The following is a 15152-nucleotide window of genomic DNA, read 5'->3' as shown; positions in this document are numbered from 1 at the left end:
TTTATCTTCTTCTACTGCCTGATGGTTTGAGTTTTTGCATGCTTAAGCATAGTGTTTAAGAACACACACTACTTTTATTTGATGAATGGCTCCAAAACTTAGTAGCTGAGTGACCTTGATTAAGCTCTTTCAACTTCAGCTTCCTCACCTGTAAAATGGGGATAACTATAGCACCATCACAGCTGTTATAAGGATTAAATAAAATAATTTCTGGGAAGTATTTTTAACAGGGCCTGGTACATACTAATACTTAATAAATGGTAATAATTGTAACAACAGACTGGTTCCAAATAGGAAAAGGAGTACATCAAGGGTGTATATTGTCACTCGGCTTATTTAACTTATGTGCAGAGTACATCGTGAGAAATGGTGGGCTGGAGGAAGCACAAGCTGGAATCAATATTGCTGGGAGAAATATCAATAACCTCAGATATGCAGATGACACCACCCTTATGGCAGAAAGTGAAGAGGAACTAAAGAGCCTCTTGATGAAAGTGAAAGAAGAGAGTGAAAAAGTTAGCTTAAAGCTCAACATTCAGAAAACTAAGATCATGGCATCTGGTCCCATCACTTCATGGCAAACAGATGGAGAAACAGTGGAAACAGTGGTAGACTTTATTTTTTTGGGCTCCAAAATCACTGCAGATGGTGATTGCAGCCATGAAATAAAAAGAGGCTTACTCCTTGGAAGGAAAGTTATGACCAACCTAGATAGTATATTCAAAAGCAGAGACATTACTTTAACAACAAAGGTCTGTGTAGTCAAGGCTATGGTTTTTCCAGTGGTCATGGATGGATGTGAGAGTTGGAGTATAAGGAAAGCAGAGTGCCAAAGAACTGATGCTTTTGAACTGTGGTGTTGGAGAAGACTCTTGAGAGTCCCTTGGACTGCAAGGAGATCCAACCAGTCCATTCTAAAGAAGATCAGTCCTGAGTGTTCATTGAAAGGACTGATGTTGAAGCTGAAACGCCAACATTTTGGCCACCTGATGTGAACAGCTGACTCATTTGAAAAGACCCTGATGCTGGGAGGGATTGGGGGCAGGAGGAGAAGGAGACGACAGAGGATGAGATGGTTGGATGGCATCACCGAATCAAAGGACATGAGTTTGAGTAAACCCTGGGAGCTGGTGATGGATAGGGAGGCCTGGCGTGCTGCAGTCCATGGGGTCACAAAGAGTCGGACACAACTGAGCGACTGAACTGAACTGAGTAATTGTAACTAATATTATTGATATGTAGCACAAGATAAGCCTTTAACATGTTTTTTCCCCAGATGGTACATAACACTATTTGTTGATGAATCTTCCCTTTTCCTGTTACAATCAAAGTAATTTCAGCCTCTATTATATTCTTGTACACTTTGAAACCTGTTTCTGTTTTTCCCATTTATTTGTCAACATATTTATGGGTGTATACCACGTTGTTTCACAATTGTAGTTTTGTAACAATTAAGAATATCATTTAGGAAGAATTTGCATATAGGAAACACAATTTAAAAAATTGTCATTATTATTTTACATAAGTACTGCTGCTGCTAAGTCACTTCAGTCGTGTCCGACTCTGTGCAACCCCGTAGACGGCAGCCCCCCAGGCTCCCCCGTCCCTGGGATTCTCCAGGCAAGAACACTGGAGTGGGTTGCCATTTCCTTCTCCAATGCATGGAAGTGAAAAGTGACAGTGAAGTCGCTCAGTTGTGTCCGACTCTTTGCGACCCCATGGACTGCAGCCCACCAGGCTCTTCTGTCCATTGGATTTTCCAGGCAAGAGTACTGGAGTGGGGTGCCATTGCCTTCTCCGATCATAAGTACTGTATTATCTAAAAATGATGTTATTGGGGTGCTAGGAGTGGGAACAGCAGAGTGAGAATTCATTAGTGAATAAAATCCAGATTATTTACTCATATTTTGAGACATGGTCACAAATAATAATTATTCATTAAGTTGAAGTTATACAGTAGCTACTTATGGCATGCAAATATTTGTATGTAACAGCCTTTAACATCTGATGTGATGCAGAAGAAACATATGCCTCAGGTTTTCCTGAGAATCACTGCGAATCCTAATTATTCATGATTTTATTTATGATCTTTGTTTTTACCATTGCTGTGTTTATCATTTTTGTCAATACCTTAGTGCAACTTAAATGCTAATGAAATGTTCTTTGTTTTGGTTTCAGCAATAAATTCATTTTTAAAAATACCACTAAACATTTTGTTTCAGTGTTTCACAATTACTATAACCATATATTTAAAATAAGGATATTATCATAGTTTTCTACTACCAATGGAATGAGTATCCTTATGGTTTAACAATAAAAGTTTTGGTCCTGAAAATTAATTGCAAATGATAAATAACAGAATCTGTAAACACTTCCATTGTTCTTTAAGAAAGTGGGCCTTTTATTTCTATGTTGATGGGACTTGGGTGCTCTGACAAAGTGATTGTTAAAGTGTGAAAGGAAAAATGAAGACCTCTTCTAAATTGTAGGTAAACCACTTAAATAGGCCATTAAACAGTGTTTGCTAAGGATTATGCATGCATGCTAAGTTGCTTCAGTCGTGTCCAACTCCTTGTGACTCTATGGACCATAGCTTGCCAGGCTCCTCTGTCCATGGGATTCTTCGGGCAAGAATATTGGAGTGGGTTGCCATGTCTTCCTCCAGGGGATCTTCCTGCTCCAGGGACTGAACCTATATTTCTTGTGTCTCCTGCACTGGCAGGCAGGTTCTTTACCACTAGAGCTACCTGGGAAGCCCTCAAAGAACTGTATTCAATATAAAAAAGAGCACCAGAGTTCCTAATTTCATTTTTTTATAAAATTCCCACTGTGAAATTTAGAAGATATATAAAATACCTTCTAGAAATTCATGGAATTTAGAAAGACCTCTTTAAAGAAGTCTTGACATCCATGTTTGAGAAGAATTCTGGAAAGACTTTGAGACACTTGATGGGTTTTTCAGAGCTGGATGAAAGGGCACGTCTATTGTCCTCTTTTTAGGAAGACTTTCAAGCATAGATTAGAATGTAATTCTGAGTACTCATTCTTCAGTTCAAGGAATCAAGCTTTAGAAACATAATTGAGCCATATCTTCTTTTTTTTCCAATGAGAAATCTACCACTGAAAATATAGAGTTTGAATGTCCTAGAATTTCCTTTTCCAAAATTCATTCCATCTAATATATTCCTTGGGCTTCTCTGATAGCTCATCGCCATAAGGATATCAAATGGATATAGTTGGCAAAATGCTCTAGGTGCAAGTTTGCCTAAACCAAAGATGGCTAGTAATTAGCAACTGTGGAAAGTAATTGTGACCAGTACAGCAAGATTGATAATAGTTTAATTCCTGGGAACTAATGAACCACTGTCCTGGGCATCCGCTCTCAAAACTCCTTGAGTTCTCTTTTTTCGGAGAAAAACAGTTTTCTAAACCCAACAAAAGAGGGAGGAGAAAGAGCCACATTACCTGTCAACGCTTAGTGCGCAGAGATTAAGGACGGTGATCCCCACTGAGGACTTCTGCAAAAAGGGGAACAACTTGCAGAGGAAAACGCCAAAGTCATTTTGTTCAAAAGGCCAGCGCCCAGCCAGCAGCTGAAAAAGGGAAAGAGCGTGTAAGACAGACGGCAGAGCCAGCATGGGACACTTGGACACACATTTCTAATCCCACTTCTGAACTTCTAAATTTTATCATTTACGATGCTTTTCAGTTGGAGTGATAGCAGGAGATTGTCATCGTCATTATCTTTTCATAATTTAATGCTTCAGCGAGTTTTTCTATCCCTGAAAGATGCGGAGAATGATAAATAAATATAATAACAAGAGATAAATCTTTGATCTTATAGGAAGTGGTCACGTGACCCACTTTTCAGAAGAGCAAAAGTTGGGGGTTTGGATGACAGTTTAACCAAGAAGCAGGAAGTCATCTTTGATCAGTTCTTACCAAGTCATGAGTTAAATGAGTCATTTTCAACCAGTGGCATTGGGAGATTATATTCACTCCTGACAAGCAGCCAAAGCTCTGAATAAGATGTTATGGAGAATACTGGGAAAATGAAGTGGTTTAGGATATACTGGCTTTGCCAACCTAAAATCACTTGGAACTCACGCTTTCCTCTGTGCTTAACAGGCTGCCTTGCTTTAGCAGGGATGACACCAGTGACCTATCTTTGTTTAGGCTCAGATTTCTCTTTATCACACAGGAAAATGTGGTTACTGTGATCTGTTTGTAGTGTTTGCAGGAATGTCTATTCTTCCATGTTGACAGTTTGAAATCTTTGAAATTCTAAGGAGAGGGTGATGACCCTCTAGAGGCTGTGTGTGATAAGTAGCAAGAACACAAGTCCTGTGTGAGTTGCTGGTATTCATCTACTTAGGTATTGTACTAGAAGCATGGGCTTAAATAACAGCACAGCTATATAAATGGAGGAAGTCCCAACTGAATATATGATGCCTTTTCAAGAGTAAAAATGGCATTGATTTCCTTTCTAATGTTTGCTTAGTGACTCAGAACTTACACTTACTCTACTCAACAGGGAATAATACCATGCTAATCTGACCAAATTTCCTTGTTTTTCAAAGCACCCATTGCCATACTAACTCTAAGTTGACCTACCAGTGTTGTTCTACCATGTCTAAAATATTGAGGATTAATTTCATGGCTGGTGTGGTCATTAATATGAGCCCATGGAAAGAGGCGGGGAAACTGTTACTCCAGAAATACAGAATCAGAACGTATGCATTTTGAAAATTTAATAACATAGGGCTCTCTATAATTATATTTTTTATGGCTAAGACCCTGTATGACTTTTAAACATAGTTCCCCCCTTTTTCTGTATTGTTTTCTGAAAGGCCTTTTCCTTCAATCCAGTCCTGTCTCAGGTATCTTTTCCCTCTCATTCTCACTGGTTTTGCTTGGTGTCTTCTTAGAATTTCCACGTAAACTCTTGTCCAAGGATAACCAGTGAACTCTTCACAGAAACACTTCCCTAAACACTTTCAGTTCTCATGAAGCTAAAAAATAATTATACCATTGCTGATTGCTAGTTATTAGGGCCTGATGCAAGTAAAGACACGAAACATTATTTCTGGGATGAATCACCCCCTAAAAAGAAAACCTGAAAATTACTTTTTATAGAATGAGAGTTTAGTATTTTGTTCCACAACAGTAATTCTCCAGTAAAGACTAGAGAGACGTAATTTAAACATGTAGTAATTGTTACAGGATAAGGTTTGAAACAGTTGAACTGTTAAGGTTGGATGGTTGGTTCATTCCTGGAGACAGAGGATCCTGAAATCCATGTGAACAAAATTTCCAATTCATACATCCAACAACAAGAGAAAAGGATGTTTCTGGCTTTAACAAGGGAGACTCTGAAATCCTGTGAAAGTCTACGTAACAAGGGCTAAGGAAAATGATCTGGAAAACCCCACAGTGCATGGTTTCATGCTCTTCCAGTCTCAACTGAAAAAGATTTGGGGCTTCCCAGATGGGGCTGATGGTAAAGAATCTGTCTGCCAGTGCAAGAGACATAGGGGAGTTGGGTTTGATCCCTGGGTTGGGAAGATTCCCCAGGAGAAGGGAATGGCTACCCACTCCAGTACTCTTGCCTGGAAAATTCTATGGGCTGAAGAGCCTGGAGGGCTACAGTCCATAGGGTTGAGCACAACAACAACAGGAGACAACAATGCTTACTTAAACTCTTAATTAGGGTTAGGAGTAAAGGAAGAGCTCAAGAGAAAGATATCAGTTCAGTTCAGTTCACTCAGTCGTGCCCGACGCTTTGTGACCCCATGGACCGCAGCGCGCCAGGCCTCCCTGTCCATCACCAACTCCCGGAGTTCACCCAAACCCATGTCCATTGAGTCGGTGATGCCATCCAACCATCTCATCCTCTGTCGTTCCCTTCTCCTGCCCCCAAATCTTTTCCAGCATCAGAGTCTTTTCAAATGAGTCAGTTCTTCACATCAGTTGGCCACAGTATTGGAGTTTCAGCTTCAATATGAGTCCTTCCAATGACCATCCAGGACTGATCTCCTTTAGGATGGACTGGTTGGATCTCCTTGCAGTCCAAGGGACTCTCAAGAGTCTTCTCCAGCACCATGGAACTGTTATTGTTTAGTCGCTAAGTTGTGTCTGACTCTTCTGTGACCTCACGGACTGAAGCCCTCCAGGCTCCTCTGTCCATCAAATTCTCCAGGCAAGAATACTGAAGTGGGTTGCCATTTCCTTCTTAAGGGATCTTCCTGACCCAGGAATTGAACCTGCATCTCCCACATTGCAGGTGGATTCTTTACCGCCGAGCCACCATTGATGGGCACTAAAAAGATCACAGAACTGTTTTTCTTTGACACAAATGGGTGTTTGGTTATTTTTGTTCTTTTTTCTTTTTTTTTTTTTCTTTGCCAGCATCGATTCTTCTTGGGAATTATAGACAGAGGTGAATGAAAGAAATCATTGGAAAAAAATTTTAGGTCCAATCACAGTGTAGACATCCCTGATGTACATCCACACTTTATTCTCAAGGGGTTTATGGACAGTGACTATTCTAATGCTGCCAACAGGAAATTAGGTCCCTGCCTGCAGGCAACTTCTCTTTCTGGTTAAAGCGGCTTTCTTAAGCAGGGCTTGCTTAACTGTACTGTGCTGTGCTGAGTTGCTTCAGTCGTGTCCGACTCTTTGTGACCCTACGGATTGTAGCCCACCAGGCTTCTCTGTCCATGGGGTTCTCCAGGCAAGAATCCTGGAGTGGGTTGCCATGACCTTACCTGCTCAACCTCAAGTAGGATCTGCCTGTTAACCTCTTTCATGGAACCAACGTTGGTGTAATTTTATACTCAAAGACTCCTTTCAGGCCACTCTGCCTTAGCAAGAAAACATATACAAAAGGAAGGCAAAGAGACATAAAGGGTAGCCCACCTATTTTTCTCTTATTTAGAGGATTCATTTTGGAGCTTAAAAAAGGCTACTGGAAATGCACACGTTCTGTTATTTACTAGCATATAAAATGGAAAATACAATATTTAAAATTGCAAAAGTTAAGCTGTATAAAAACTTATATAATGAAAAGGAAGTCGCCCTTCTATTCAAGAACTCTAAATTCCCTGCCCAAAGGCAGTCACAGTTAATTATACAGTGTGTTTTCTTCCAGAAAACTCCCTCTGTACATAAAAGCATGTGCCATTTTAAAAAAAGTGAGAGCATATGGAAATAATACCTCTCAGCAGTCTTCTATGATCTTTTTTTCCTAGAGCAGATTTCTGAGAACTGGTTCTCAGTTCAGTTCAGTTCAGTCGCTCAGTCATGTCCGACTCTTTGCAACCCCATGAATCGCAGCACGCCAGGCCTCCCTGTCCATCACCAACTCCCAGAGTTCACTCAAACTCACATCCATTGAGTTGAAGATGCCATCCAGCCATCTCATCCTCTGTCATCCCCTTCTCCTCCTGCCCCCAATCCCTCCCAGCATCAAAGTCTTTTCCAATGAGTCAACTCTTCGCATGAGGTGGGGAAAGTACCCTGTAGGTGTTGAACCAATAGTGAAGTTGCTCAGTCGTGCCCGACTCTTTGCCACCCCATGGACTATAGCCTACCAGGCTCCTCCGTCCATGGAATTTTCCAGGCAAGGGTACTGGAATGGGCTGCCTTCTCCAGAGGATCTTCCCAACCCAGGGATTGAACCCAGGTCTTCCACATTGCAGGCAGACACTTTACTGTCTGAGCCACCAGGGAAATCAATGAATGATTTCAATTCACGAATTCAGGAAAGTACTTTCACATTTTGAAATCTGACAGTACCAATTTGCCTCAGAAAATGCAATCATCTTATAGTTTACTATTTAAACATTGTTTAACAGTATCCGGAAGTCGTATTTCCACTCTTTATGTGGAAACAAACAAGGCACCGTTTCAACTAGTTGTTGGAGGAGGCGGGAGATCAGAGCTCTGCTGAAAAGTCCGCAGCGGAGAGGAGCTGCCAGATTCTGCATGGGGAGCCCTCCCCTTGTGCTGAGACTGTCCAGCTGGATGAGAGACCCAGTGCAGCGCCTGAGAGGACGCCCGTCCTGTGGTCCAATCGAGCACTCAAGTGGGCTGCAGAGGAAGAGTCCAGGGTCACTGAGGCAGCAGAGGGCAATCTGCTGAATATGGATTTCGTTTTAGGACCCCCTGCTGTGGTTCTAGTACAGGGGAATTTTCTTCAGTCAAAAAGTAGTTAAAGTCCTGATCTCCACCTGAAAATTAAAGAACTACTAAACAGCACAATTAGTGTGGAAGTTCTGTATTTGTGTGGCTGATTTGGATGGTGTCAAAATCAACATTATAAAATTGACAGGCTGCACGACATGGATGGCGGGTGAAAAAAGTGAGATGGAGAAGACCTATCATATGACATCCCTTATGTGCCAAATCTAAAAAGAAATGATACAAACGAATTTATTTACAAAACAGAAAGAGACTCAGACTTAGAAAATGACCACAGAGGAAGGATGGGGGAAGGGAGAGTTAGGGAGTTTGGGATCGACATGTACACACTACTATATTTAAAATGGATAACCAGCAAGGACCTACTATATAGGGCAGGGAACTCTGCTCAGTGTTATGTGGCAGCCTGGATGGGAGGCGAGCCTGGAGGAGAATGGATACATGGATATTCATGTAAAGGATCCAAAGGCTGAGTCCCTTTGCTGTCCACCTAAAACTATCATGACATTGCTAACTGGCTATCAGTTCAGTTCAGTCACTCAGTCATGTCCCACTCTTTGCGACCCCATGAATTGCAGCACGCCAGGCCTCCCTGTCCATCACCAACTCCCGGAGTTCACTCAGATTCACGTCCATCGAGTCAGTGATGCCATCCAGCCATCTCATCCTCTGTCGTCCCCTTCTCCTCCTGCCCCCAATCCCTCCCAGCATCAGAGTCTTTTCCAGTGAGTCAATTCTTCGCATGAGGTGGCCAAAGTACTGGAGTTTCAGCTTTAGCATCATTCCTTCCAATAAACACCCAGGACTGATCTCTGGGATGGACTGGTTGGATCTCCTTGCTAACTGGCTATACTCCAATATAAAATAAAAAGTTTTAAAAATAAATGCAATAGATTTCTTTCTGCTGCTTCAGTCGTGTCTGACTCTGAGTGACTCCATAGACGGCAGCCCACCAGGCTTCCCCTGTCCCTGGGATTCTCCAGGCAAGAACACTGGAGTGGGTTGCCATTTTCTTCTCCAACGCAACAAAGTGAAAAGTGAAAGTGAAGTTGCTCAGTCGTGTCCGATTCTTAGCGACCCCATGGACTGCAGCCCACCAGGCTCCTCCATCCATGGGAATTTCCAGGCAAGAGTACTGGAGTGGGTTGCCATCACCTTCTCCGTGATTTTTTTCTATTTTCCTCTATTTCCAGAGAAGTAATTTTTTCCCTTTATAAGTGCCCTGCTGCTGCTGCTAAGTCACTTCAGTCGTGTCCGACTCTGTGCGACCCTGTAGACGGCAATCCACCAGGCTCCCCCATCCCTGGGATTCTCCAGGGAAGAACACTGGAGTGGGTTGCCATTTCCTTCTCCAATAAGTGCCCTATAAATACTCAATGTCTTCTACAATGCTTGCATTAGAAATACATCAAAAAAGCAATTGACAGGCTGCATTTTTTAACCCACTGACACAGATTTACTTAACTACTTGTACCACATGATCCACTGATAAGCACCCTGGTTTTAGAATGAGTAGGTCCCAAAGCAGGCTGTCCAGCCACTACTATATTTAGTACAAAGCAATTTCTATGCGATTGTGACCTTTTAGATAAATGCAGTGTACCTGTTTATGTCAGTTTTCTGGAACATACCTGACAACCAGAAAGTAAGCAAAAATGTAAGGCGCCAAATGCTTGCTGTGAAATTTATGCCCTAAAGCTCTTGTCCTTTACTTATGGGCAGACTGCCTGAGTCTTCCACACAAGTTGATTTACTTTTACTTTACACACAAGTTTATTGTTTTATTATTCATCATTGCACATACAAAGCTACTTATTAATATGAACCCTCCTGATGAATGGTTCTTAGTCTTGGCTGTACATCAGGATGACTGAAGGAGTTTTTAAAAATCCCAGTGTCTAGGCTATGCCCTTAGACAACTGCTCTTCATCCTGGGGTAATCTTGTCCTCCAGGGGACATTTGGCAACATCTTGTGACATTTTTGATTTTTACAGCTTGTTGGGAGGCTATTAACATCTAGGGGCAGAGGCCAAGGATACCGCTAAACATCCAACGCATAGGCCAGGCGCTCCAATGAACAATTATCTAGCCCAAAATGTCTGTGATGCTTAGGTTGAAAATCCTGTCCTAGGCCAATGAAATCAGAATCTCGGGCGTGTTCAGTCACTTCAGTCATGTATGACTCTTTGCAACCCTCTGGGCTAACCCACCAGGCTCCTCTGTCCATGGGATTCTCCAGGCAAGAGTACTGGCATGGGTTGTTGAGCCCTTTCTCCAGGGGATCTTTCACACCCAGGGATCGAACTCACGTCTCCTGCATTGCAGGTGAATTCTTTACCGCTGAGCCACTGGGGAAGCCCCATAGTCTCTTGAGTTGGGACACAAGGCCAGCAGTTTTCCTTTTTTTTTTTTTTTAAATGGAACTTGCTTTTACATGATGAAGACATGCGCTTGAGCATGGGTGGTCAGGAGTTCTCATTTGTGTTTTGACATCCCCAAATAATGAATTAAAGAACATGATAAACTGTTATTGCTGACCGCAAGTGGCCAAGCAGCTCGGTCTGACTCATGACTCTGAGTCCTTGGTGGGTCACCCAAACCCTTGCGCCAACCCCCAGTGACCTTCTCCTCTTCCATCTTACTCGCCTCTTTCTCTCCTCCATGTCCAGGAGTTTTTAAAGCTTCCAGGTGGTTCCAATGTAGAGCCAAGGTTGAGACTCACTGCTTTAGTGTACTTGTTCTCAAGCTTTGGCTGCCATCAGAATCATCCGGAGGGCCGGAACTTCACACACTGAATGTACACTGCACAGATGTTAGTTATTCTGAACTGCTATAGTTTGTAATTATAAACTGAAACATACCAATTATTCATGACCATGAAGAAAAGGATAATAAAAATAAATTTATCCCCCCTTTTAAAATCCATTGCAGATGTTAATGCCACTATTTGGACATTATCTTTGTTATTGTCATGACATCTTATTAATGGGATAAGTAAAACCAGGGGTGCCTTTTTCTTTGTGCTAATTTCACTTCCAGCCCATCCAGTGAGGCTGACGGCTTCTCCTCCTTCCCTTCATCCCACTCCACCCATCCTAGGGAGGAATGAGAGATTTATGAGTACACTTTGTAATAGCTGGAAACCTCAAAGTAAATACAATGTTTTCTTCCCCTCAACATGGATTACGCAGGTCACTTGAAGTTGGACATGGTGAACCAGGTATAGTCTTTAAAAAGTAGGGTTCTGAGGATTTTCCTTTCTTGGGAGTGGGGCTAGGAGGTATTCTAGAAGTTGGTACATCATCAAACCAGCAGTAAAGATGTTTTACATCTTCTAACAATACAGACTGGCATGGTAATAAAGCCTGTGATGCTGAGGCCTTTCATGAGAACATGTTTTCAGGCTGTTGCAAATCTCAAATTGGTTGTAATAAAATAAATCACTGTGCGTGACTGAGAATGAATTTTGCTCTTCCCGGAGGCTTTAATTGCTTCAGAATTGAGGCAGAATTTTCACAGAAGTCAAATGACATCAAATCAAATCAATAAAGCAAAACCAATGGCTTCTGCCCTACTCCTACGATTTTTCCTTTGACAGGGTTCTCATACCTCCTGGCCAGCCCTAGAATTTGGAGAGCATGACAGACACAGGGCAGAAACTCCATAAATGTTACCAACGCTGGTGCTGGGTGCTCTCTGCGATGAGGGCTGGGGGTCGGAGGCAAGGGGGAACGGAGAAGCACTCCTTTGAATGAGAGCAAGCGGCTTAGCGTTATAAACAGTGTGGGCCCTGAAGCTCAACTTCCTGGGTTGGACCCAATCCCAGCTCCTCTATATTCCAGATCACGTGACCTTGGCATGCTGGTTAACCTCACACTTCTCAGTTTCCTCCTCTAGAAAATGGAAACGGTGAAGGCAGCTACCTTGCAAGTTTACTGTGGGTGACAGAAGAGATGATCCAGAGAAAGTGCTTAGCAGAAGTAAGTATCTGGCAATGGGAGCTATTTGCACAGCCTGCCTTTATCAGTCTCTGCTTTGCGTCTGCTTTTTCCAGTGAGACTGTGAAGGAGGGTCATCCCAGTTACCAGGTGCAGGGTGGCGGCAGACCCCACGGGCACAGAGGCCCCCACTGACCAGGCGTTGTCTACCCAGAAGAGGAGCAGATGCAATGGTCCCCAAGGAAGCTGCAAGCGGCATCCTGCACCAGCTCAGCAGAGGAAGGCCTTGGACCTACGTGACTCACGCGATGGAAGTCTTTCTCAGCGAACACCAGAGATGAAAGAGAACCTGCGCCATATATGGTTGATGTGGACAGGAAATCAGAGCCCCTTAGAACAGGGCCTGACTCATCGAAGATCATAACTGGGAGTGCCTGTAAACATGGATTTTGAGGAACTGCTCCGGCTACTCTGCACTTAGATCAGAAACTTGAAGTGGTTGCTACTACCTGCTATCCATCTATTTAACTATTCAATATTCAGTGTTTTGGTTTTGGCTGAGGCCTTCACTTTTTAGAATCTGAAATACATAGATGTTAATAACCAGGCGAAGGAGAGAATAAAAAAGAGGAAAAAATATTGTAAAAACCAAATTCCAAACCCAGGAAGGTTATTTCATTAGAGGAAAGATGGTTCACCCAAGATATGGGCTTAGTATCTCCAAGCATCTCAGTCACCCAAGAGTTTCATTCTCAGAGGCTGGGGATGAAAAGAAATATCTCTCTTAGATAACTCTGCTATAAGGATGCCAATCTAGAATCAAGAGACTTCAGACTTCCACTTTGTCAGTATACCTAAACCAAAGGATCTTTGGATAGAGAAGAATTAAACTTATCTAAAAAAGAAAAGTGAGAAGCACTCAATATCAAGATTGCACAGTTTCCTGTCCGTACTTTATGATTTAGTTCATAATGGAGAGAAGCTTGGCATTGGAAAGAATGAAGTCGACTTTTCCTGAATGGAGAAAATACAATTATAGAAATTATATAATTATAGTTAATTATATAAAATAAGTGCTCTGACCTGGACACACAGTGAGACTCAAACTTATTGAAAAAATGTTATTGTTTATCTTAAGCACTCTTTATGGTAGTACATGTTGCTGCTGCTGCTGCAAAGTCTCTTCAGTCGTGTCCAACACTGTGCGACCCCACAGACGGTAGCCCACCAGGCTTCCCCATCCCTGGGATTCTCCAGGTAAGAACACTGGAGTGGGTTGCCATTTCCTTCTCCAATGCATGAAAGTGAAAAGCGAAAGTGAAGTCACTCAGCCGTGTCCGACTGTTAGTGACCCCATGGACTGCAGCCTACCAGGCTCCTCCGCCCTTGGAATTTTCCAGGCAAGAGTACTGGAGTGGGGTGCCATTCTAGTGCTTACTTAAAAGAAACATGAAGGTGAAAATGAAGCATAACAAAACAAAATGAAATAACAGGCAGAGATTTCTACATGTAGCTTTAGGTAGTAGTCCCAAAAAACTTCCCAGGAAGGTGGTAATAAGTAGCAAAAAGCAAAAACCAACGGCATATTTTAGAGTATGCAGCATATTGAATGATGTAATGTGTAAAATCTTAAGAACTGGGGTTCGTTCTTCATTGTAAAGTATGTCACGTGTTCACAATTATCCTGTGTCGCTAGAAACGATGACCCAACTAAGATATGGTATGTGGTGTGAAGAAAATGATACCATATGTGTCTTGTGGAGAACAAAGAATATGGTTGATGCTAAAGGCGATGTAGTACAGTAAACAAGGTGGAGGTGAGTTTGAATACTTAACAGAAATTCACTGGGAAATAAGACTTCACAATTTGCAACAGCTGAGGCATAAAGTGAATTAGGAAGACCTGTTCAAGACGTCTGAGTTACCTGTCATGTAACTGTCATGCTTCCCTTAAGAATGGTGTGTTTCTCCACCCACTAAAGAATTAGAAGAGAATACTGCAGAATAGCATACTGCAGGGAAGGAGAAACTCTGGCTTCCAGCTCTAGCCCTGTCGGAAATCTCTGGGCTGTGGCTTCCTCTTCTGCCGTATAATCTTGTTCTTGCCCAATATTTCCAGCTTTTAGATTGCATGATTTAAAAAAAAAATCACAACTCCAATCTGTAAGTGGTTTCTCTGAAACCATTATCAGCTCCATTTATCCCTAACCTAGTCTAACCTCAATCCCTCCCTTCACTTTATTTATTATATATATATTAATTTATTTATGGCTGCACCATGCAGCATGTGGGATCTAGTCCCCTGACCAGGGGTCAAGCCTGTGCTCCTTGCAGTGGAAACATGGATTCTTAACTTCTGAACCACTAGGAAAGTCTGTCCCTTAATTTTATACAGTTAATTTTGTTTTCCCAATTTCTCTTTTATTCTTCCCAACCATGAATATTTTAGTCCTTTTTGCTTTTTTCTTTTTAGTCCTTTTTGCTTTTTTCTTTTTAGTCCTTTTTGCCTTTTTCTTTAGTTCTTTTTGCTTTTTCTTTGTCCTTTTTCCACCCCAAAAGATGAAGGATGTCAGATATTATGGAATCCCACAGATGAAGCCCTGAGACTATTTATTTACCTTGACTATATAAATAGTATTTTATTCCTCTCCAGGGAGAAGTTAAAATACATGGAAAATTTGCCCAGTGAATATAATAGGCACCATACTATAAAATGTAGGAAAAAATAGTAGGTTAATGGCTATTTTAAGCTTCTAGTCAAGGGCTTGTTATAAATCATAGTGTAAAATAAAGGATTTAAAAAAACCTTGAAAATTAGTTTGATCCTGTTTTGTCTTTTTTCCAGACATTTGGAAATGAGACAATACTAAACTGTATGAGTCAAGAATAATAGAGTTTAACCTAGTTTTACTTCTCAGTCTTGATATTTGACACATGCTGTATTTCCACTGTAAGCATTTTGTTTATTTTTAGTGCTACCTAGAACAGAAAACATACAAATCTGGGGTCGA

General features: G+C 41.8%; 1 protein-coding gene across 2 annotated transcripts in view; it reads right to left on the bottom strand.

The window, feature by feature from the left end:
• The window catches only part of EDNRA (endothelin receptor type A), a 73936-nt gene that overhangs the window by 30660 nt on the left and 28124 nt on the right, over window positions 1-15152 (bottom strand). The window contains exon 3 of one of the 2 annotated variants that reach the window (XM_005691200.3): window positions 3466-3593. The exons of the other annotated variant lie outside the window; for it this stretch is intronic. Coding sequence (XP_005691257.1) covers window positions 3466-3593 — 128 coding nt within the window. The remainder of the gene's footprint in view (window positions 1-3465; window positions 3594-15152) is intronic. 2 annotated transcript variants of the gene reach the window in all.

Source organism: Capra hircus, chromosome 17 (assembly GCF_001704415.2).
Source record: "Capra hircus breed San Clemente chromosome 17, ASM170441v1, whole genome shotgun sequence".
NCBI lineage: Eukaryota > Metazoa > Chordata > Mammalia > Artiodactyla > Bovidae > Capra > Capra hircus.
Note: the sequence above shows the minus strand (reverse complement) of the source record. Positions and strands in the feature narration are given on the sequence as shown.